We start from the raw sequence: 24,435 nt of genomic DNA on the forward strand, positions 1-24,435 counted from the left end.
GACACATTCAACCGCATGTTCAATCTGTTCGTACAGAAACTGCTTACTTTAGCACCTTTTTGCGGTTAAATTGTTTTAAATCAATTGATTGTAAACATTTGCAAGCCTTTGAAACATGCAAATGATGAACTTTCCCTATTTAAATTTGCGTATTATTCCGCGAATCGCATGTAAGCCGAACCGTAGGGCAACTGCGATCTGTCACAGTATAGGATCCAAACAGGGATGAATTTAGAATCCACCTTTTTTTACCTATTTAAAGACTATTACATGAGTAAGTATGGTGGCACAAAATAAAATGTGTCGATTTTTTTAAGCGGATAAAAATGAGAACTATATTGTATGGCAGAAGAGCACTTAGTTTGCAGCACCTTGACCTCGGGTGCAATAATATTGACAAAAGTTTGAGCGAGAGGGGGAGTAGTCAGTGCTCTTCCCCCATACAATATAGTTCTCATTTTTTATCCGTGCCACCATACTTACTTGTGTAACTACTCATGTAACAGTCTTTAAATAGGGAAAACATGAAAGTGTGTGGTGGCTTCTAAATTAATCCCTGTTTGGATCCTAAGGAATGAATGGGGCTAGGTTAAATGCTAACACGTTTTGGACGCGCTGTACAAAGATTAAGTGCATGCATTGAAAAAATATAGGGATGTATTAATTTGTCTAAGTTGAGGTAAGAACATAGTAAAATATAGAAAAATGGGGGTGTTTTCCTTAAATATCCTATGATTTTTGACATTAAAGAAAAATCTATCATTTTAATATTTACTTATTCATAATATTTAATATTGACTTATTCATAATATATTTTTGGTTTTTACTACAAATATACCCATGCGACTTAAGACTGGTTTTGTGTCCTAGGGTAACAAATGTGTAGAAAATGCAAAAGAAATAGTGGGCCAAAAAATGAGAACATTTACTCATGGTCACATTAAACTGCTAGGATTGTCTTGATGAAAATCACAAATGAGTATTATACAAATCAGCATTAAATTGTTAATAACTGCCATTTAACACAAATGAAAAAAAATAAAACAAAAACACCTGGATCACAGTGTCTTTTAGTTTTAACAAACAATATATTTATTGTTTATGTTAAACCATTCAAAATCAAACTGACAATCAAGTACAATTGTTTGCGCCTTTTATGTTCTGTGAAACCATTTTTAATGTGCAATGTGCTTGTAGCAAAGCTAACTGATCCCAAAAGACAACACAAAGACCATTGAATGAATAAATAAATAAATACATTTTCTAAAATTACAGTTTCAGTCGAAGGCTGGAAATAGACAAATAACAGCTTCACCATATGGATCCACTATAAATTCAATACTTGTAATTGAATTCAAATCATTTTTGGAAGTCGTTTTACTGCAGGAAGCTTTCTGTATATTACAAGCGTTTCACTGGGCCAATTAATTTACCATCACGTCCTGTTTCAGACAGAAACAGAGGCAAACTGTTCATAATTCTAGAGCTTTCAGCATCACGCATCAATTTGTTTTATTCAGGCCTCACATACATTTTCTTTCACACCCTGCATAAAACTATGAAGACCCAGTTGAACTCAATTAGTAGCTATAAGAGTTGCTATTCATGGATGATCTAAAGATATGGTCCATGGACAGATGCAACTGCAATGTCTTCAAAACACGAAAATATGAATGTGCAAAAGAAAAGGTTTAGGCATCAACCCTCCATAAGTCTGCGAAACAAGAATTTCTTGCAGTCCAACACACACACGTTAAGCTTCATTCACATGGCAAGTAGCCAGTGACCTACTGTACAGTATCTGAGGCAGTTTAAGATCTTTTAAAGGCTCCGGTTAGAGTCACGTCTTCTGTGTTTGCGGGGAGCCTGTGGTTTCCGTGTTGTTTCTGGGTAACGGTGGTGGGCTCCAGTCGGGCTGGTAGAAATGGATGTTGAAAGTCCGAGCCCAGTTAGCGAAGACTCGCTTCTCTGTGATAAAGCGATGGTGGCTGCCTCGACGTCCCCGCTCGTGGGAGATGTACATGGCACATTCGTCTGGACCTGTCGGTTCATAGTAGTGATACGGTACTGAGGGGTGCTGTGACTCCCTGTAGAGAACAGGGGTAGAGATTAAAATGGGGACTTTGTCAAAATTACCATAATACGCGCAAAATTCCCTGATTCCCAAATTAATCCTGAGCTAGATATTCATTTTCAAAGCAATTAACCTGATTTGGTTCGGAGAATAACTTGCTTTAAGGGGAATAAATTGATTTTATGTAATACATTAAGGCTGCAAAATGGCTAGGGGGAAAGGTCATGCCTCAGCCCGGAATCACAATGAATCATTTCATTTTCATCTCTCGGTTATTTTTCACATAGCACCGCTACACAGCAGGGGCTGTCGTGATGTGGGTTTGACACATTATGAGGGGATGAAACAGAATTAGAGAAGGTGTATATGCAATGGAGCCCAAGAAACAATAAAGATAAAGATACAAACCTTGAAATAAGGTAAACTAAAAAAGTTTAAATTCAGTATTATAGAATATATCACTAATCAAATAAACAAAGTTTAAGCAACATGAAATTTCACAACCTTGTGTCTTCGTGTGTGTATTATGTCATTAAAGCAAAAAAGAGGCACGAAAAATGCTAAAGTTAACTTTTGATTAAAACTATTTTATGAACATCGTTTTTGTAAAAAAATATTTAGCACAATAAAAGAATTTAAACAAGTTGCCTTCACCTTTAGACACCACTACAGTGTCTGCAAAAAATTAATAGTAACTAAATTTTGACTTACCTACAGAAATCTGGAGGCACCATGCCATAAACATTGATTCTGTCACAAAGCTCTAAGGCAATCGTCATTGTGAACCAGCCTGTGCTTAACCACGAGTTAGAAATTCTCCTGAAAAGAGATAGAGAAACTTAAAAAAAGATAAACCACACTCTAAAAAATGATGGGTTCTTTCAACCCATGGTTGGATAAAATATGAACAAACTCAACTGTGGGTTTAAATCAGGGGGTTTCTTGGGGGGACACGAGCAACTTGTGTCATTTTTTTCAAGAAGCTTCTTAAAGTTGCTCCTTACAGAAGTATAATTTTTAAAGAAAAAAATCGGGACTGCCTCTCTTTTAATATTCAGTCATCTATTTCAAAAATAATATTTTTTAATAAAATGGATCATAGTTAACATTTCAGTGAAGTGTTTTAAACCTTTTGACCGGTAGTACATGTTAAAATCTCTGTCATACAGCAGCAGCACACATTGTGTTGAATTTGAGTTCTGAATATATTTGTGTTCACACGCGATATAGGTTATGGAAGAGACAACGCATTTTATTACCACATCCGTAAACCTTTGCGGCTCCCAACCGCATTTTCTACAAAGCCATGTGTTGTGTCAGTGGAACTGGATACAGTACCTTTAGCTGTCACATCACTTATTGTTAAGGTACAGTTCATAAACTTGACTGCAAAGTGCATCCCACACTCTTAAAACAGTTGTGTTAAAACAACCCTTTTAAAGCAACACTATGTAGTTTTTTTTACCTTTAAATAATGTCTCTAAAATTATTTCAGTGATAGAACAACTTTTAACTGGACAAATTGTACTGTTGCTGCAACCTGAGCAGCCTCCTAGCTGCTACAAGCACACTCTGAAAGTGGTGGTGGAGGGTAGGAAACACAGCCCCGCCCCTCCCCCTGCCTGCAGAAGAGTGTCTGATACCAGGCACTGTTGCGCTTTTCAACCACATGGGGGAGCTGTAAGTCATTTTTACATGGAAACTACATAGTGTTGCTTTAATGTATTGTCCTGAACTAGACACATCTCTTTGTTATTATTGGAACAACACATCTTGTGTTGTCCCTTTTATTTATTTGAACACAAAATCAACATATAGGGCCCTATCATTCACCCGGCGCAATGCAGTTTTTGGCTAGTTTAAGCCCGGCGCATTTGTCATTTTCACGTCAGCACCACATTGTTTAAATAGCAAACAATAGCAAAAATAGCACATTTGCGCCCATTTTTGTGCCCATGGGCATTTTGGTCTGAAAACGAGGTGTGTTTAGGGTGGCCATTCGTGCCAGTTCCGCCGGACACGTCCCGAACATGTTTTTGGGTGCATTCTCCAGAAGTCGCGTTGGTCGACCGCATCCGTCATCAAGGTTTAATATTTCGGGTTTAATTTCAGAAAAGCAACCGTTACATTTCAAGGTAAGAATGAAACTACAATGATTTTATGTCTTAAATAAAAAAATCTTTATTTTCTAATGTATTTTAACTGAAATGTGAGAACCTCGATGACGTATGCGGTCGAGCAACGCGACTTCCGGAGAACAAACCCAAAAACATGTTCGGGACATGTCCGGCGGAACTGGCACGAATGTCCACCCTAGGTGTGTTCAGGCGCATTGTTGGCATATTGCTATTTTGAGGCAACTGAAATAGACTACGCCATTGACCAACTATAACCTGGTCTAAAGTCTAAAGTCAATAACGCAATATTGTTAGTAATATGCCCCTATAAACGGAACGTCAGCGCCCATTTGCTTAATCACACACATGTGTTTTTAAAAATGAAAAATGAAAGGATTAAAATGTCAAAGGTTATTATTAAGTCACTTGGACATAAATAGGGACCGATTTCAAGACGTTAGAAGGCGTAAAGAGCTGCTTCACCTGTAGCCTGGTAAATAATTGAATATTTTGCTTTAAACAAATGCAAATATTGCATTTATTTTGAAATGTTTTTTTTTTTTTAATTGCTACCCCACAGATTTATTGTATATGATGACTCTGTACCTGTGAATATGATGAGATGAGAACCTTTTTAAGTAATGCTTTTTTTTTTTAAATCACAGCGCTGTCTGAGTGCTGAAATGTTTTGGCTCTTCACACGTTTGTTTTAAAGCAACACTATGTAGTTTCCATGTAAAAATGACTTACAGCTCCCCCATGTGGTTGAAAAGCGCAACAGTGCCTGGTATCAGGCACTCTTCTGCAGGAATGGGGAGGGGCGGGGCTGTGTGCTCTACCCTCCACCGCCACTTTCAGAGTGTGCTTGTAGCAGCTAGGAGGCTGCTCAGGTTGCAGCAACAGTCCAATTTGTCCAGTTAAAAGTTGTTCTATCACTGAAATAATTTTAGAGACATTATTTAAAGGTAAAAAAACTACATAGTGTTGCTTTAATACAAAAAATAACAAGCTTAATACAAATAAAAACAAGGCAATTTTAAACTGATGGTCTTCTTCCTCCACTTAGTTTTTCAGTTTACAAATTCTGCCATTCTTGCATGTTACGCCCAAAACACACCCATTACTCATTACGAGGATAGGAACATTTTCCCGTTGTTAAATTAGCAAAAGTGGAATCGGAGATGCACTTTTAGATTCTGTGCAGTGCTCTTTAGACAATATTTAGATCAGTGGTTCTCCACTCCAGTCTTCGCCCCCCCCCCCTCCCAGAACATTTTAGATGTCTGCATATATAAAACACCTGATTCAGTTCATCAGCTTGTTTGTGTGTTAAATAAGGAAATGTTTCACACATTCTGGCAGGAGCCTGATGAGTGGAATCTGGTGTTTCATATATGGAGACATCAAATACATTCTGGTGTGGGGGGGGCATGGACTGGAGTTGAGAACCACTGATTTAGATCATGTAGTAACATGACAGATGATGTGTTAAATAGCATAAAACAAAACAATGTGTAAAAAATGAACACATCCTTTCTTAGAGTGCAGGATTGCTTTGTAAGCAGCTGCGCTATAATGCAATTTTATTCAAACTAGCAATGCAACACAATTAAACAGCAACCATCATGTAAACCTACAGTACATAATGTAAAAAACATAAAATTAATATATCTTTAATATTGCCTGAGTTTAAGATTGAAAAATGAAAGTGAAATCAATGATTGAAATCAAACTTTGATGCTGGATTTTGCAGACAGGGTCACATATTTGAGCCAAACATGGGTTGAAACAAGCCAGCATTTTTGTAGAGTGCATACTTCTTATAGTTAAGATTCCAGAAGACAATTCTGTTAGAAATTCCAGCCATGCAATCCCAAGATTCAGTTCTGTTTAGAAAGCCGTCCAGCTGTCAGGATCATTTCTACAACTGAACGTTTTCATCAACTGCTCATCAGTTCTGCCAACCCACCATTTGACATGAAAGCCCTGGTGATTCTCTGACAAATAACACATGAATAGTGGAAAACAAACACCATTAGTGAACAACAGCGCTGGAAGTGTTTGATTAGAAGCCTCTTATTACTATTAAATTACCACAGACAACAAAGCATTTACAGTCTGGCTGCTGCCACGTCAATATTCTGTTGTGCATGTGGTTTATGAATAGAATTAATCAAAACTATAACCTTAGTGGGCAAATATGGTGAATTATTACATCAAGTACTCGGCTCATTTCTCAGCTTGGCATTTAAAGTTTTTAATTGGGTTTATACAACAGCTAAGTCTGGCCAATAATCTGATTCAAACATAATGATATATATGACAACTGCACATTTTTATCCATAACTAGATTATGTTAGACGTGGAATTTTGCGGTAAACCGTCGCAGACACCTGACAAATAAAAAACAAATGTATGAAATATGATTCTTCTTTACTGTATAGACAAGTCAAGTTTTGAAATTAAAGCTGTACTTGAAGAGTAAACAGATTGTTTGCCTCGCTGTTAAAAACTTTGTAAGGCTGACAGTTAATTTAGCTTAAAGTCTGAAAAAACATCCGAGGATAACTCCTCACCCGAAGGCATAAACTTATTGCATCAGTCGACAAATAAAAATGCCTGGGTTTGCTATTCACTTCCACCCTCGAGTAAATCTCAACACTTTCCCACTTAAAACAACAGAGGCAAATTATTTTTTTTAAAGGATCTTTATAAGAAGGAAAGATTCCTGAAAGTCTGCCCATGGATTTCCTGGAGCATTTCCTTTGACAATTTTAGTGCATAAACAGCTCTTACACAATTGTGTGTGTTGACTGCTCATAAAATGGTACAGTGGACGACAACAAAACTGAATTTGTCTAGAGATTTTAAGTGTGAGATAATATTCAAGCTTTAAATTTACAACATTGGACATATCAACAGAAATTTCAACAAGACGTTCGTTTGTGCAGCCAGTTTATTACGAAATACAGTTACGTTTTAGGGATAATTGCAGGCAGTGCTCGAATTGAAGGGGGGCTGGGGGGATCTGGGACTCCCCATAAGGCATTAGGGACCCTCTATAAAAATTAAAAATTATACTTGGGGGGTCCCCTCAGAATATTAAAGATAATGCTGACAAACCCGTTATTTTTTTGTTATGAAGGTAAATTCTGATCTAGTTTAAGTCGGAAAATTTTGGATTGCTTTTCCGTGAATCAATGTTGCATAAATCATACATTTGCATTCACAGGTAGTAATGTGTTGCCATTTTGGGTTTGCTGCTATGTCATGATGGGGACCCCCCATAAGACTTGATTCAATTCGAGCACTGATTGCAGGTTTATGCAAACAATCACAAAGAAGTATGAATAAAAACTGCACTGCAAAAAATGACTTTCTTACTTAGTATTTTCGTCTTGTTTTCAGTAGAAATTAGGGGTGGGCGGTATGAGCAAAAATTCATATCAAGGTATTTTTCACTCTTCAGCCGGTATAACGGTATTACGGTATGTTGCCATATGAGATAAAACTTGGAGTCACACTGTAGTAAACCTTAGTTAAATTACGCACAAAATTTGTATTTTTCACCTTAAGTTACTAATAAGTGAGGGATTGGACATAGACATGATTTTTTTTCTTTTCCCATTTTTTCCTTTAAAAGCGCAATTGTGTGGATGGGTGGACTCATCTTCTTATGCATATGGTCACTAATATGGGAAGTATGAAAATATGGAAATTATTATGGTCATTTGCTTGTAGGCTATTACAATGTTTTACGCTACATCCAACAACTTTAAAGCTGTGTGCTGTGTATATCTGGTGTCTGTTTGATTTATAAATATACAAAGAACAAGATTTTCTTTTTGTTGTTAATATGAACATCTGATGGGAGATGCCATCTCACTTTAAATTATTATTAATCCCTGAACGCATTAATGAATGCAGTTTATTAATACAAGTTAGTTATATTAATAAATGTATTTATTGCATTTAATTTAATTAACCAGCAGATTCACATTGCCAAAAACACTCCACTCATACGTTTTTATGCGTAAATATGCACTATGTATTGTTTAATAGCCTCTCTAATTAATAAACCTGCATTAAGAAAACGAAATTTACCATTAAAGGCTGTTTTTAATGTGTTTGGTACGTTGCTTACGTTATCCGCTAAAGCACTCTGAAAGCGCTATTCATTTAACCGTTACTCCTCAACCATTTGCGCTATCAAAAAAGGAATGGTTCCTAAAAGAAGATAAATTGCACTTTTTGCCAAATTATGGTTTATTGCGGTAATTTCTTGTTTTCCGTCCTCCAATCGCTTACCTGGAGAGCGCCTGCAGGGCGCAGTAGAGAGAGCAGATCTGAGTGAAAAGGGAGTACACCGTTAAACGACTTTTGAAGCAGTGAGGTAAAAAAAAGCCTCCTAAATGTATAACACTGTTGACGCGCTGTTGGTGCCTTGGGACAACCCGACTGTTTAAGTTGATTTTCAATAAAGCAGTGTTGATTTTGTTCGCTTCTGGGTCCTGTTATGTTTCAGAACCTGGTAATGCTATAGGTAAGCCACGGGCTTGTTTCTCGCCAAACTCGCTGTATTCAGATCACAACACCTGAAATATAGTCTTTGGCAGGATTTGCGTGCACTATTATGTGCATCCTCTTAAAAAAATGATGAATAAAAATGGATTGAAGTGCGATCGGAGCCTTTCGTTTTGTGTTTCTGTGGACAGGGCATCTCGGGAACGGAGGTATGACTTGACTTGGGTAAACTCCCGCGGGGTCTTAAAAAAATAACATTCATAAAGTTAAATTTAAGTCCTAGGATGAAGATCTGGGCGTTTTAAGGCCATAGATATAACTTTCTGAAGGTTAGTTTTTTGTAACACCCCGCGGGAACCCTGAAAGTGCAAAAATAGAATTTAAAATATGTAACGCCGGTATCAACGGTTTTGCAAAATCCATATCATGGCGTGACACAATACCGGTAATTACTATCATACCGGTTTATTGCCCATCCCTAGTAGAAATATCAAAAAATTCAGCAAAATTTGTTCTGAAGCTGTATCTCGGTCATTCTTTGATCATTCGAAATGAAATTTGGTACACTTCATGTCGACCATGAACTGGGGGTCCATGCCAAATTTGGTGACAGCGCCACCTATGGGTCGTGAGATATGAAAAAAGGCTATTTTTGCCCATAACTACTGAATTGTTTGTCAGAAATGTATGATCGTGGTGTCTACGGATTCCTTGGTGGATGTGTATTATGCCGGGTTTGACTGAACCGCCTGTCCGCCATTTTGAAATTTGTCATAAATTGCTATAACTTTTGAAGTATTGGATATATCTAGGCAAAAATAGGTAGGGAGCTTCGACATGATGTCCTGAAGGTACCTGGGAAGTCAGAGTACGGCGCCACCTAGGGGTTATAAACCATAACAGTTCTTATAGAACTGCTTATAACTTCTTTGTGAAATTGTTAGGGCTGGAACGACGCGTCGACGTAGTCGATTACGTCGATTACGTAATTACGTCGATTTGCCGGAAATGCGTCGATGCGTCGCACTGTTTACATTTTGAAATGAAGGCGGCTTCAGCTCCGACCGGGTGATACAAGTGTTATACCAAACAGACAGAACGCGATCAAAAGTGTGGGAATACTTTAAGCAGAGACCAAATAAAACACATACTGTGTAAAACTGAAATGGCATACCACAGCAGCGCAACACCTGTGTATGATCATCTTAAAAGAAGAAAACCTGGAGCTCTCCGACCTCAAAATGACGAGACGTCAGCGTAAGAATTTGAACTATTACAGTAAGTTTTTATACTTACTCTATAAACAATAGAATCAATACATATTGTGCTTAATACAGCTGCGTTTACATCTTCGTTTAATACAAGCTGCGAGACGCCTGACAGACGTGACATTGCATCGCTTCTCGGCAGTATGTTGAAACAGTAAATAAAGAGCAGGACATGTTTTTATATTAAGAAGTTATGAAATAATAAGTTACTGTCACATTGAGAACTGATAGGCATGTGCCCGCGTGCACTGAAAGCCAGCTGGCAGTGCGGAGTTCCCAATGAACGTCTTTTTTGCGAATATGTGCGCAGATATTACAGAAGCTCGTCTTGTAAGGTATTCCTGACATGCGTTTATTTAAAGTAACAGCGGCGTAAATGCTGTTTATAAAATATTAGAAGATCAAACTAACTGAACTTGTTTTTTACCCGGAACTTAAGAAAAGTTAAATGTTAAAGTTAAATGAGAATGCAGTACTACTAATAGTAATAATATTAACAGTAATAATATAACCATTACATCTTATATAAGGGTTCATGAATCACAATGAACTTATTTTTACTTCAGTCTGAACTAATGCTGAGTTAATGCATGTACTAATCATAAACTAATGTTTAAAATATTAATATATGCCTATTTTATTGTTTAAGGTGAATAATGCCTCTTTTAAAGTGGCACTGCCACTTTATTTTTCATGTTGAAAATTTTGGTTTGTGTGTTTGTTTAATTAAGAAAATGCTTAAATAAAATGTTGGCGTTAATTGCAGATGTTACATTTATTATTTGTTGGGGAATTATATGTATAAAAAAATCATTAGACTATTCGATTAATCGAAAAAATAATCGATAGATTAATCGGTTGAAAAAATAGTCGATAGTTGCAGCTCTAAAAATTGTATTCACTGGTTTATGCCTACCGCAATGATACCTCATTTGTCATATTCCATCATTCTGTTCATATGTTATTGTAAGGCATATGGTGAACGATTTTTTCGCTACTCCTTGTACAAAGTTTGTTTATTTTATGCCAGGTTCTGCTCGTATAATGTTTGGAGCAATCCGCACAGAAATCTCTGAACAGATTTTTCTGGCACCTAGGAATTTTTTTGAGAAAAACCTCTGTAAAGTTGACCATGCATGTGACGTTGTCTATTTGTCATAGTTAATTACTGTATGTTACATTTTATAGCATCATTGTACATAATGTTCTTCTTGTTTTCAATCTCACTTGAGCTTTTTGATTCTCATATACATTGTATTTCTGTTATTTCTGCTCTGCTGTGTCATTTTTGCATCTTTGGTGATTGGCATATGTCAATCCTTGCATCTCTGAAACCTCTTTTCTGCTGCCCCTTGAACTGTGTCAACAGAGTGGCACAACTAGTAAGTCACATGCAACGAGATTCTGAATTCTTGGGTTCGAATCCCGCCTGAGGCAAGTGTTAATTTCTTCTTAACGTTTTGTTCTTTCTCACCTATTCTTCTCAACCTGTCTGGTTTTCCACACGTGTTCTATTTTTGGCATCTTTGCTGTTGTCGCTCCACACTGCGGTGGTTTTGCTCTACGTTTGCTTTGCTTCGGGCTCTGTATTGCGCGCTTTCTGCGCTTTGCGCGTTTGCTGCATCACGTCGTGTTTGCTGTGCTTTGGGTGCTCATTGTGCTGAAGGTGCTTGGCCCCGGCATTGCTGCTTGCAGCTATATTTCCAATTAAAGTGCTTTATTTTTTATCTCGTACCTCTCTCAACATCACAACAGCATCATGAATAGGCTGAAACAGGCTAAAGTGCCCTTTGTATTGCGCCATTCAAGTAGGCTCCTATGGGCACCTAAATAGGCTATGGAACCTGATAACTATAAATAGACCTATTAATGAAAAAAGAACTAGAAAAAATACAACCTACCTACACAACCCCTGCTTTGCTCCAACAAGTCTCGTCTCTAAATGCTTTCTAAGAGAAGACGTTCCCAGCTTCTGGCTATCAACGGCAAAACTTTATGCAACTTCTGCAACGCTTGCTCCAACTAGGCTACGAGAAGCATCAACAAAGGTGCACTGGTGACATGATGGGTCAAATGTCATATGTTGCGCGTGTAATGGTAATTTAGACATACAAATTTTGCACATATTTTAATTGGCGCTACTACCCGCCGCATGGAGTTAATTATCCGCCCGCATCCACGCCCGTGAATTTTAGGAATGTCAAAATCCACCCGTTTTAGACACTTTTTCCAACCTGTTGCAGAACTCTGGTGTGACGCATAGCATACGGCATAGAGCCTATGTTGGTCCTATGCAGAACTATAAATCAACTTTAAGTTTCACCTGCTACTGGTAGAGGCGCTAATTTAGTAAACGCATCTGTGGGTCATATTTGTGAAAATGGACAAATGACCTGAACAGTCATGTTGAAAGATTATATTCAGCATTTGTCTCGAACCAGTTCATTTTAAAATGGAAACATTGCTTACCTGTATATTTACTTCAAACCCTTTAAACACATACACACACACTTTTACAAACCTGATTCTCTGAAACAGGATTTAGTTTGAGGCTCAACAAATTGCAGTGGAAGGGCAGAACAAAGTTGCTAAGTCAAGGAAAACAAAATGCAGGAACATTGGTTGTGTGCTTGTGCCGCAGGGCTGTCTGTCACACTACCACTGCCAAACCACAGAGCAAACACAAAGCATCCTGACTATCAAGTGTTTTCAAACTCGCATGACTATTTACATTGACCTACAATACATGACCCGGCACTCTCGTTGTGAATAGTCCAACTAGAGCATCAAATATTTGCTGATGCTGGCTAAAAGAGAAGCTCCACATAACCAAAAGTACTTGAAAATATCTGTTTCCATTAGAGAACTGATTCTCGTTTCCTAAAATTTAATTTATGATTCCTTAATGAGTCATTTTGAGGAGAAAAGAATATCTGAAAAGCAATTTATATTGAATTTACTGCCCTGTTGTCAAATAATTGGATCATTTCCTAGATTATTATTAGACCAAGACTCAAGCTAAAAAAAACGCTGTGGGTAATAATCTGTAAACAGCTGTATCATTCACATTTACTGCATCTATCATCATTGTTGTCTTTATGTCCCTCCTAAAATGTGCCAGTACATCATGACTGAGATAAAAAGCCTAATTTAACATTGAAGTGTGTGCCATTGCACATTATTAATAAGGTCACATGACATGACCGTTACGCCACTCTAACATCCCCTGGTCACCATTCACTTTCAAAAGCGCAGCATATGCAACCTGCTCCATCATTTTGACCCACGAGAGATGATGACCCATTTCAGTCAGCTGCACTTTATCTCTTATGTCTAAAACTTGTATTGTGTTTGTGTGTGTGTGACTATTCAGCGACAACAATTTGTCGTAGCACAATGAAAACGATCAAAACAACATTAACAATGATATAATTTGAAAGCTGAGACTTTACAGAAAATAATGAGCATGTCTATATAATTGGCCTATTGTGACTTCTGATGATATAATGGGGCACATATGCTTTGTTTGTATGCAAAGGCAGATTCTTCTTTTGTATGCCACAGGAGAAAAAAATCATACTGTTTGGAAAATAATTACACAGCTTTGGGTGAACTGTAGCTCAATTGGTAGAGCATTGTGTTAGCAGCGCAAAAAGGTCATGGGTTTACCCCTATTGATATTCACACATGATGCATATCTTGTAATGCACTGTATGTCTCTTTGGATAAAAGCGCCTGCTGAATGCATAAATGTAAGTGTTACTTTAAAAAGTATTGCTGGTTTGATCTAATTAATATTCATAAGCTGAGGTTCACTTTGATTTCAGAAGACTTTTTTTAACGATTAATTGGGTCAGAAATCTAGTTTGCTTGCTTGTTACTTTTCCCATTTACATTTTGTTCTTCGTCAGTTCCCAACCGTATTTCCCATGACAATGTAAGAGTTCAAGTTTGTACTTGTAAGCAATAGTGATGTTGAAATATCTTGATGATGTTTTCAACAGCAACCAGCTCCTTAACGTGTTTGTATACACGAAGGGGTGAATACATTGATCAAATCAATAAAAAACAGCAGCAGGCATCCAGTCTGACTGACAGCTCACACGAGCAGGTGTTTGTCAAACGATGTTGGCATGATCTGCTCTTTCATTTCCCCCTTTAATTGCCACTTCGGAGCATAAAAGCGCAAAAACAGATAAAAGATGAAATAAGGCTGCTGTGATAATGAGGGACCGCAGCTACAAAACACTGGCATGTATCATTCAGAGCTAATTCATCAGTGGTAATGTTTGAATTTCAGACTAATGAGCCTCCAAAGAGTTTTAAGGAGACCTACACACCCGCAGAAAGGAGCGATGACAGACAGAAACGGATTAATGAGAGCTCATCACAATGAGTGTTCCCCCTAAATTTAAGAAATTGCTCAACTCGTCTCATTCTCATGACTTGCATATGAAAAGCATGCCTTTTGAAACGCCAGTCCTTCCCGTTCACTTAATATCACACATCTTTTCGTGTCATTTTATGTATTGATTTCTACATTTCTTTTGGTTTTGGATTTAGGTTATAAGATGTTATTTAATGTATAGGTTTCTTGTATATATCTTTTTTTTTTAAATTAGGGTTTGGGTTAAGATGTCTTTTTCTGTAACAGAATATCATTCTAACCCCAACCCAATAGTTAAAAAAATAAAAAAAGATAAACCAATGAATAAAATGACAGGAAATGATGCTATTAAATGAACAGGAAGAACTGGCATAGCATATACACGCAAAATTGGACTTTGGCGCATATATTGCACAACTTTTCAAAAGGATGAACTGAATTGCTCATGTGAAAATGTGAAATGTGAAAATACAGGAGCACATCCCATCTTCCCGTCATATCTACAATGCAAAAATGACTTTCTTACTTAGTATTTTTGTCTTGTTTTCAGTAGAAATATCTTAAAATGATTTAATCAAGATGTATTTTATTTAAGTATAGTTTTAAGACAAAAAAACATACAATTTAAGTGAATTTGTGCTTAACTCTTTCACCGCCATTGACGAGATATCTTGTCAATTAAGAGAAAATGCTTCCCCGCCAATGACGAGATTTTCCGTCTTTCTGCAATACCGCTATTATCCACCAGGTGGCGACCTTCCACAACTTTTTAAACCCGGAAGTATTGCCCTATAGCAAGCGGCTGCATGTCCGTGTCTGTTTTAAAGATCGCTCTGAATGGGATCTCTATGAAAAGTCTGTCACAAAAGTGGAATTATCTCTGCTTTTTGCTCAAAATGTGGTGTTTTTGCAGAAACCTACCCATATTTAAAAGCTGATTACAAAAGAACCACTGAAGGTAGGATGAAATGTTTTTTTTGTTTGAAAGCAGAGGGTCTGTTCTTTCATTTGGTATATTGTATGTTTATATATTTAAAGAAGAACATTTTCTGGAAGGCATTAAACTTTGGTGAAAATCATGAAAAACGCTGGCGCTGGCTGGCAACTTTTTAAAAAACGCTGGCGGTGAAAGAGTTAAAACAAGCAAAAATATCTGCCAATGGGGTGAGAAAATTTTGCTTGAAATAAGTGTTTAAGACAAAAAAGAACACTTATTTCTCACCCTATTGGCAGGTATTTTTGCTTGTATTAAGCACAAATTCACTTAAATTGTATATTATTTGTCTAAAAACTAGACTTATTTTCTTAGGTCATTTTGCTCATCAAGAAAATGTCATTTTTTGCAATGTATAATCTATACAAACATGCAAATGTAAGTGATTTTGTCCATAAAACAAGCAAAAAAATCTGCCAATGGGGTAAGCTAATTTTTCTTAAATTTAGTGTTTATGAAAAATGTTCAAGATTTTTTGCTTACCCCATTGAATTGTTTGCTTGTTTTATGCACAAAATCGCTTAAATTTGATAATTTTGTTCTTAAAACTAGACTTATTTTCTTAGGTCATTTTGCTCATCAAGAAAATGTCATTTTTTGCAATGTATAATCTATACAAACATGCAAATGTAAGTTATTTTGTCCATAAAACAAGCAAAAAAATCTGCCAATGGGGTAAGCTAATTTTTCTTGAATTTTTCTTAAATTTAGTGTTTAAGAAAAATGTTCAAGATTTTTTGCTTACCCCATTGATTTTTTTGCTTGTTTTATGCACAAAATCACTTAAATTTGATATTTTTGGTCTAAAAACTAGACTTATTTCCTTGGGTTGTTTTTCTCATCAAGAAAAAGCATCTTAATTTAATTTTTTGCAGTGCAGTGGGTTTCATTGGATTTCTCAGGACGGTTTCATTTGACGCATGTGTGGTGACGTGTCTGGTCCCAACTTCCAGTTTCAGGTTTTTTTTAATGCTCTGATTAGTTGCTAAACGCTACGTGCTGTTTATTTTGCTTGTTATATAAATAAACTACGTTTAAAGTACTTTGTTGTTATTTATTCTTAGCGGAGTTTGCCAGAAGTTACGTGTTGACCACAAAAGCCGCTTGTTTATGTTGTTACTGCTGAAACCGTCTATATTAAAATGATTCATCATGGCTTGTAGGGATAAAGGCTATGAACTGTAGCATGTGCATGTTGACATCTGTCTGATTTACAGTCGTTGATTGTTTGTATAAAAATGAATTTACAACAAACTACTCTACAGTTTGAATGGACACGCAGCCTTTGATGTAAACAACAAAAGAAATGGAAAGCGTCCCCCCACCACTTTGCGACTTTTATTATGTACATTATGATTATTATTTGCATTAAATTTGATTAAGCCTGCTGTCCTGCTTAAAAAAGTATAGTACTTTTACAGTAATTTTTACAGATAAAGGGTAGTATTAGATCCAGCCCATGTTCTCACCACACCAACCTCCTTTTCTCTTTGATGAAGTGGAGATCTGAGGTTAATGTTTAAATCTAGAATCCCCTACAAACTGATTTCCCTTGTGATTTTGGATCTGAATGGGGAAAAAGGAGTTGGTGTTTAGGCAATTTTGGAAGAAGACTGGCCCTGTACACTTCATACTAGGACAAAATGATCTTTTCCTCATAACACCTTATTAAAACTAAAAATAGGCCACGAATAATTAGGGCATGACGCACTTTAATAAACATGTCTGGTATCTCAATCATGTAAATGCACACGCTCAGCTTATCGTATTCTGCAGACCCATTTAAATTGGTCTACTTGTCGGAAAAACTGAAATATTTCTACTCACCCTTATACAAGGTATTATTACGGTAGTGAATAATCACACATTAAGCTTTTGTTTCTAGACGTTATCATTACGGACACTAAAATTGGCCTCTTATCAAATAATGCAATTTCAAATTGGCTCTGTAAAAAAATCCATAAAGAGACCATTACCTGTCTTTGCCTGTCTCTCTTTTGAAAAGATCATCAAACTGTAACATTTTCTGCCAGGAGATGATGTAGACCTTGAGTTTGGGCAGCACTTGGTTCATGAGCCGCAGGTTGTTATAGACCAGACCCTTCCCGTCACGCCGCATGTAATTGCTGGGTCCCCAGAAGATGAAGACCGCATCCTGACTGGAGTTGAGGAGTTCCTGCCGGCTACGAAGTACTCGCTGCATGCTGGAATGAGCGATGACCCTCAGGCTGGTGCGGTGACCCACATCCACCCCATAACCACGGGCGGTCGGCGCGTCGTTCATTCGGATGACGCATTCTGTGCGATCGATCTCTTTTCCGCGCCCCCCGCCGGTCAGATGGCCTGAGCTGGTGACCAGAGCGCAACTGCTGCAGTGCATCTTCAGAGGCTGCATGTAACAGAGAGGAAACATCAACACTATCCATAACCCCACAATGAATCAGCACATCCATACAGTCTAGAACAGTGGTTCCCAACCTAGGGTTGGGAAAGGTGCATAAAATGTTTCACTAATAATTTTGTGATTTTTTTTAAATAAAAAAATCATATGCTCTATCATATGAATCACCCAACGTAATGCCAAGATAAGGTAGTTAAAAAAATTCTCTAAAGTAAAATAAAAATTTCAACTCTGCTCTCTCCATCCTAATGTGCTTGTCAACGTAACGGCAAGATCAAACAGAAAACTGGATGTATAGCGTTGGGGGGCCTCAGAATGTTGTATATGTAGATGGGGGGCCCAAGGAAAAATGTTGGGAACTACTGGTCTAGAATATAAGGTGTCATGTAAATAATAACAAAACATACTTGTGAAACAAACTGAACACTCATTACTTTAAGGATGTTTTTCAGAATACGAGGACTTAACCATGCAAGGGGTGCATATTACAAATTTAAAACCTTCAATAAAAAACTCTTGAACATTTTAGACTATTTTGACAATTTATATTTTTAATGATTTTCAAGAAAAAATGTCAATATTTTTGTCTTGATAAAAATATTTAAAAATTCTTAAATTAATATGCTTTTTCTTGATGAGCAAAAGTCTAGTTTTTAGATCATAACGCCAATGGGGTAAGCATTTTTTAAACACTAAATTCAAGAAAATTTCAAGAAAAATTTGCTTACCCCACTGGCAGATTGTTTGCTTGTTTTATGCACAAAATCACTTAAATTTGATATTTTTGGTCTAAAAAGTAGACTTATTTTCTTGGTTCATTTTGCTCATCAAGAAAAAGCATCTTCATTTAAGAATTTGTAATTATTTTTACTGAAAACAAGACAAAAATACTAAGAATTCTTTTTCTTGAAAATAATTTTGTTGCTGTGCGGATTTGATTGTTTTAGCTTTGTCCCAGAACAAGACATTTAGTCTTAAAATATGAATCTTTATTATAAAATCAAAATTTTTAAAACATAAGCCATTTCAAGATTTATTTTGTGAAAATTATTCCTCCGGGCTTTATGGCCAAATGTACTAACTGTCAGTGTAAACACACTCTAAAAATGGCTGGGTTATTTTTGATCCATAATGGGTAAATATTGGACAGAACACTTGCTGGGTTAAAAATTGAACCAATGCTGGGTTATTTTTACCCAACTGCTGGGTTATTATACCCCATGGTTGCATAACAACAACCCAACATTGGGTCATTTTTGACCAAGCATGGGGTAATTTTTAACCCAGCAAGTGTTCTGTCCAATATTTACCCATTATGGGTCAAAATAACCCAGCCATTTTTTGAGTGCAGCTATTTTGCCATTAAAAAACTACGCAAGGATTTCCTAAAGAGCCTAAACACCAAAAAAAGAATTCTTAAACCCTATGCTAATTTATGCTGCTGTTGGTAGATTGCGTTGATCATTATGGAAATGAGATTTCTGTGCCTGTGTTCTTTAACGTGCGCCTTGTCAGTAAATCACCTGCTGAAATGTGCACTCCTATTTGTCGCTTTTTTAAAATCTTGCTCTCATGCTAATTTGCCCTGTTTAGTAAATCCGCCAAAATAGCTATTTGAAAAGGTTAGTATATACTTGGTTACCAGTGTCAAGTGCACTGAAAAAAATGGACTTGGTGGGTCTTTGAATTTAAATAAAATAAACATGTATATGCAACACAAAATATTTATATTCCTTGTGTAAACATAATTTAATTGATTAGGATGAAAATGTTTTGTTTGAATGTAAAATAAACACATTATTCTCACATTGATTAAAATTGATTGAATTGAATACTTAAAGCAATAAAATTGAGTTTGCACACAAAATGGCACCTCCTGAGCAGAAGGTGGCAGTAACGCTCAATAAAAAGGACGTCAATCGCCATAAAAGAAGAATAAACATCGTTTGTTTTGGGCGCCAAAATGAAGACTCAGCAGCAGTCAGTCAGAAGAACTCTCTCAGACGGACACCACGTTATTAAAGTAAGTTCTATTATTTATTTATGTTCACTTTATACGTGATACATCTTCACTAGATAGACAGTTTTTTTTACAATATGTAGCCATTGCAATGACTTGTAGTAAAAATGAGTTTGGAGGATGTTGGTGGAGTAAGTTAACGTTACAGTCAGTCAGTCAGTCAGTCAGTCAGTAAGTGTAAGGCTCATAAAGAAAAACAGCGTTTTAAAAATGTCAGCTGTATAACGTTATTTCACGTTTGGTAGTTTTATCCGAGTTGAAAACTGACAGATTTGAGTTGACTTTTGAGGCACTTTTTACTCAGTTGTTCTATGGAAACGGTTCAGGACAAATAAAACGCTAACCAAACGTTATTCTGTCCAGAGTAACGTTATCCATGTAAGTAATTTACCAGATGATATCAATTGACTACATTAATAATGACATTGCGTATGAAACAAACTGTCTGCTTAATCAGATGAACAGACCCGCGTCAGTTATTCGTGACTTCGCTACGCCACGAGCAACACTTGATTCTATTAGAAAAAGCTTTTTTAAATGTCTCGCGTGACTTCTGGTATATTAACTGAAAAAAAAAATGCTTTATAGTGCCACACCTTAAAGCTGACGTTTTCAGAAGAGAACCTTGTTGTTTTAAGATCTAATTTTGTCCAAATTTTGTATGACAGATATAATACTTAATTCATTATTGCTCTGTGTATGTGTGACCTTCATCATTTGAGTTTATGTGTTGATTTCACCTCTGAATTTTTCCTCTTATAGGTCCATCATCCTTGCACACACTCAAAAGCATTGGTAAGTAATTCCTATCACTGTTTTACTGCTGTTAGGAGCTAAATCTTATTTTTGTAACTAATATACAATTATTATTCTTTGACTCGCAGTACTCAAATATACAATGGTTGGTTAATTTGTTTTCAGATAAATGCTGAATTTAAAAGAATCACTACTGTCTTATGTTCCTGTGTCACCTGGACCTCCAATCCAAAAACCTGATGAAACTCTTCTATCAGAAAGGAGGACAGCTAGCAAAAAGACTTTGAACAATCAATGATCAAATGACAGAAGTAAGTAATATAGATTCATAGACATAAAAATGTGTAAACCTTGTTGGAAGTACAGAAAATGTAGTATGTTTTAGTTACATCTTTTGGCACAAGGGTCATTAAAACACCTGGGAAGATTTAAAGGGGTAGTTCACCCAAAAATAAAAATTCTCATCACTTATTCCCTATCATGTTGTTACAAACCTTTATAAATGTCTTTGTTCTGATGAACACTAAGGAAGATATTTTGAGGAATGTTTGTACCCAAACCAATCATAAGCCCCATTCACTTCCATAGTGAGGAAAAATACTATTGAAGTGAATGGGGCTCATGAACAGTTTGGTTGCAAACATTCCTCAAAATAAATGTCTTCCTTCGTGTTCATCAGAACAAAGACATTTATACAGGTCTGTAACAACATGAGAGTGAGAAAATGAGAGAATTCACTTTTGCTGTGATTGTCAGGTGTGGTAGCACACACTCGAAATGTGGCCTCTTTATTTAACTCATCCCAGTGTAGTGAACACACACTCACACACACACCTGGAGCAGTGGACAGTGCAGCTGCCTTGCTTTGTAACCCATATATTTGTAACCAATTGTAACATGCTGTGGCAATGCACATGGGTCTGTATACTTACATTTATATTTGTTTGCATTGTACTAATTTCCAATGACACTTTTATTGTAACAGTAACTTTTTTCTGTTTCTTTAACTACATTTGTCTGTTTTGTCCAGGGCATGGATGAAGTCAGCATCAGCGAGGTCATTTGAAGACACCACTGTTGGGATTTGTGCTCTCAAACAACATCCTTCTTGTGATGAAGAAGAGGATCTTTGTATAGTCCTGGAAGGCATGAAGGTGTTGCAACATCGTGCCATGTTGTTTGAGCTGATGTTTGCCTTAAACCTGAGCTATCCTGATCTCCGCTTTATTTTTGAGGAAATCCAAAAGATTTTAATGGAACTGCATTGACCGTAACTTTAACGAACAGTTTCTTTCAGTGAAAGGATCAGAAAGACTGTGCTGCTCATTTTAGTTATCTGTTTTAAGTGTTTTCTCTTATTTAAACATTAACAGTTTGCTGCTCAGAGTTGATTTTGGAAATGGTTGTTGTATTTTGTTTTTGTTGAATCTTTGATTAACAGTTTATACAACTGCTGTAGCTCTGACTTTCTGAAGGATTGATATTTTCCAGTTTGTAAATCAATTTTAAAAATAATAGTACTTACTGTTTTGCATGTCTCTTTGGAATGCAGTGTTTGTGTTTTAGCACTTCTAAATCTACTGTGATAGTAACTATTTTAAACATTTGGGTCAGTTTCACAGATGGGGCTTTTCCTAGTCCCAGACTTTTGCAATGCCTTAATTTGAAAACATATTGCACTGACATATCGTGACATATATGAGTGCCATTGTTTTGTCTCAAGATGTACTCCAGTGTTGTTTTTGTAAGGTAGGTTTGTTTGTAAACTTTTTTTTGTAAAAAATATCCTAATATAACTAGGGCCTAGTCATGGATTAATCTACAACCTGTCTGGGAAATTGCCCCTTTGTATGTACTGCATGTGCTGATTGTTGTAATAGTTATTGACTGTTAATGAATTAATGTGTAATGATGTCATTGAATTGATGATCTGAAAGCAGTGGTTTGCCTCAATATCACTAAACATTTGTTCAAAACTCTTTGCTTTTTATGCCAATGCAAATGTATTTTGTATTTAAAAAAGAAATAAATAACATTTGGATAATTATGGGTGATTATTCTGGTGCCAGAGACATAATGAAATTGTTTTAGAGTTAAATAATCCCATAATATAAGCATTAAAAAAGTATGTTGGAATTACAGATGAAAATCTAGTCCCCTTACATAATAAAATTACTTAAACATTACAAAATAAATGTGTTATAGGAAAGAGAAATAGCACTTTGAGTCAACATATTTATATTAGACTACCTAAAACAATTAAAATGTTTTGGTCTGACACACAAAAATTAAATGAGGAAAATTATGTTGGTTTTACACAATCGGATTATGTGGGACCGATGTACACATTAAAATTACGTAAATTGAAAGGATTTTTTTTTTCAGTGTGCGAGAATGCTTGAAATCTGATGTGTGCAAGAAAGAACAAAGAAAAACTGTAAATATCAATTGATTTTGAACCGAATAAAGGGGTTGAGAAATTTTAAAAGTCTTGCATTATAATACAAACATTTTTAAAATGTCATTTCTCTCACAGAATGCAAAAATCAAACAAAACATAATTTGGCATTTGATGAAAGTGTCCATGACATTTCTACCGCAATCATTTCCACTACAGAGTGTTAGAAAGAAAGTGGAAATAACATTTGTTATTCATTTATTCAATTAGCGAGAGCGCAAACAGTGTCCTTTCAGAAACTTAATTTTCTAAAGTGCACAAGGCTGAAAGTGCCTATGAAATAGACTGATCAAAAGTTATTCTCTGTTTAAGTAGAAATAATTAAAAGAGAGTACAAAGGAATAACCAGAAGAGGGTCTCAATATGAAGAAAATGTGTACATGAAGAAAAAAGTGCTCGTATGTATGTATAATTAATATATATACTGTATATAATTGCAATGGTTACTAATTCAGGGGTCATGGTATGACCTTGAATTGCTGAATTGAATTGTTTTTACAATTTATCAATTTTCTCCCACACATCTCAACATTCATACCAAACATTATCCATCTCCGTCTATGGCTTCCATGAATTATTCCGACTTGACATAAAGGCCCCACTGGCATTTGAACAGTTGATAAGGGCACAGCCCCCCCCCCCCCCCACACACACACACCTTCTTAGGGGATAAGGAGTTCTGGAAATCAGGCACATCTCTGTTTTTTTTAAAGAGACAGTTACATTTCCTCTTTTGCTTCTGTAACACTTTAAAATCAATATTATGCGAGAATCGCAGCCAGCATTCATTGCGTAATTTGTCCCGGATGAGAGCATCCGTTGTGAGAGAAATTACAATAACAAATGGCGTCGTGTCTTCTGCAGGCTGTGCTGCGGCATTTGCATGTATCTCCTGTGGCATCCTATGCTCCCTCTTGGTAATGGAGCTCTGCCGCAGGTCATAGAAGACACAGGTGCTGCTTCTCTGACATAATGTTTAATGAGGCCGGAAGCAGTTGAGGTCCTTGTGGACCACATGAGCTTCCCGCATCGCTCCAAACCTTTCGTTTAAGTGCTGAGGAACATTTCGGTATAGTTGACAGCTGCAGGAGAGACTCTTGAGATCTCTTCCATTCTGGTGTGCCAAGTACAGTATTAGTGTAGGTTAAAAGAGGAAAACAACAGGGTTGTTGTGGTCCAAAAAATCCAAAAAGTGCCTGTGATCACAATTGCCAAATTTGAAACAATGGAGCCTGTGGATTTTGTTTAAGGGGAAATTTTATCTTTCTTGAGCACAGTTGCCCCATTATGTGAATAATGTGGCATGTATCTTCAGATGCTATGATCCTTTGTTGAATAATTGGGATTTTGCCTATAATACGGGTGTATTACACAATGATTCATTTTTGTATAGAGTCTAAATGTGTCTTAGACATTCACAACTGAAATACATTTTC

General features: G+C 36.4%; 1 protein-coding gene and 1 long non-coding RNA gene across 2 annotated transcripts in view; one reads left to right on the forward strand and one right to left on the reverse strand.

Moving 5' to 3' along the window:
* Positions 1–914: 914 nt before the first annotated feature.
* Positions 915–24,435, reverse strand: part of st6galnac5a (ST6 (alpha-N-acetyl-neuraminyl-2,3-beta-galactosyl-1,3)-N-acetylgalactosaminide alpha-2,6-sialyltransferase 5a) — a 73,707-nt gene continuing 50,186 nt past the window's right edge. The window contains exons 3-5 of the mRNA XM_065269663.2: positions 17,341–17,753; positions 2,786–2,893; positions 915–2,087 (exon numbers count right to left, since the gene is read on the reverse strand). Of these exons, the coding sequence (XP_065125735.1) occupies positions 1,841–2,087; positions 2,786–2,893; positions 17,341–17,753 (768 nt within the window). The 3' untranslated portion in view covers positions 915–1,840. The remainder of the gene's footprint in view (positions 2,088–2,785; positions 2,894–17,340; positions 17,754–24,435) is intronic.
* LOC135750704 (uncharacterized) lies at positions 19,450–22,634 on the forward strand. The gene is made up of 3 exons (XR_012336831.1): positions 19,450–20,580; positions 20,707–20,852; positions 21,572–22,634. It is a non-coding gene; the product is annotated as an uncharacterized lncRNA (long non-coding RNA).

The sequence above is a fragment of the Paramisgurnus dabryanus genome, chromosome 6 (genome assembly GCF_030506205.2).
Source record: "Paramisgurnus dabryanus chromosome 6, PD_genome_1.1, whole genome shotgun sequence".
Lineage (NCBI taxonomy): Eukaryota > Metazoa > Chordata > Actinopteri > Cypriniformes > Cobitidae > Paramisgurnus > Paramisgurnus dabryanus.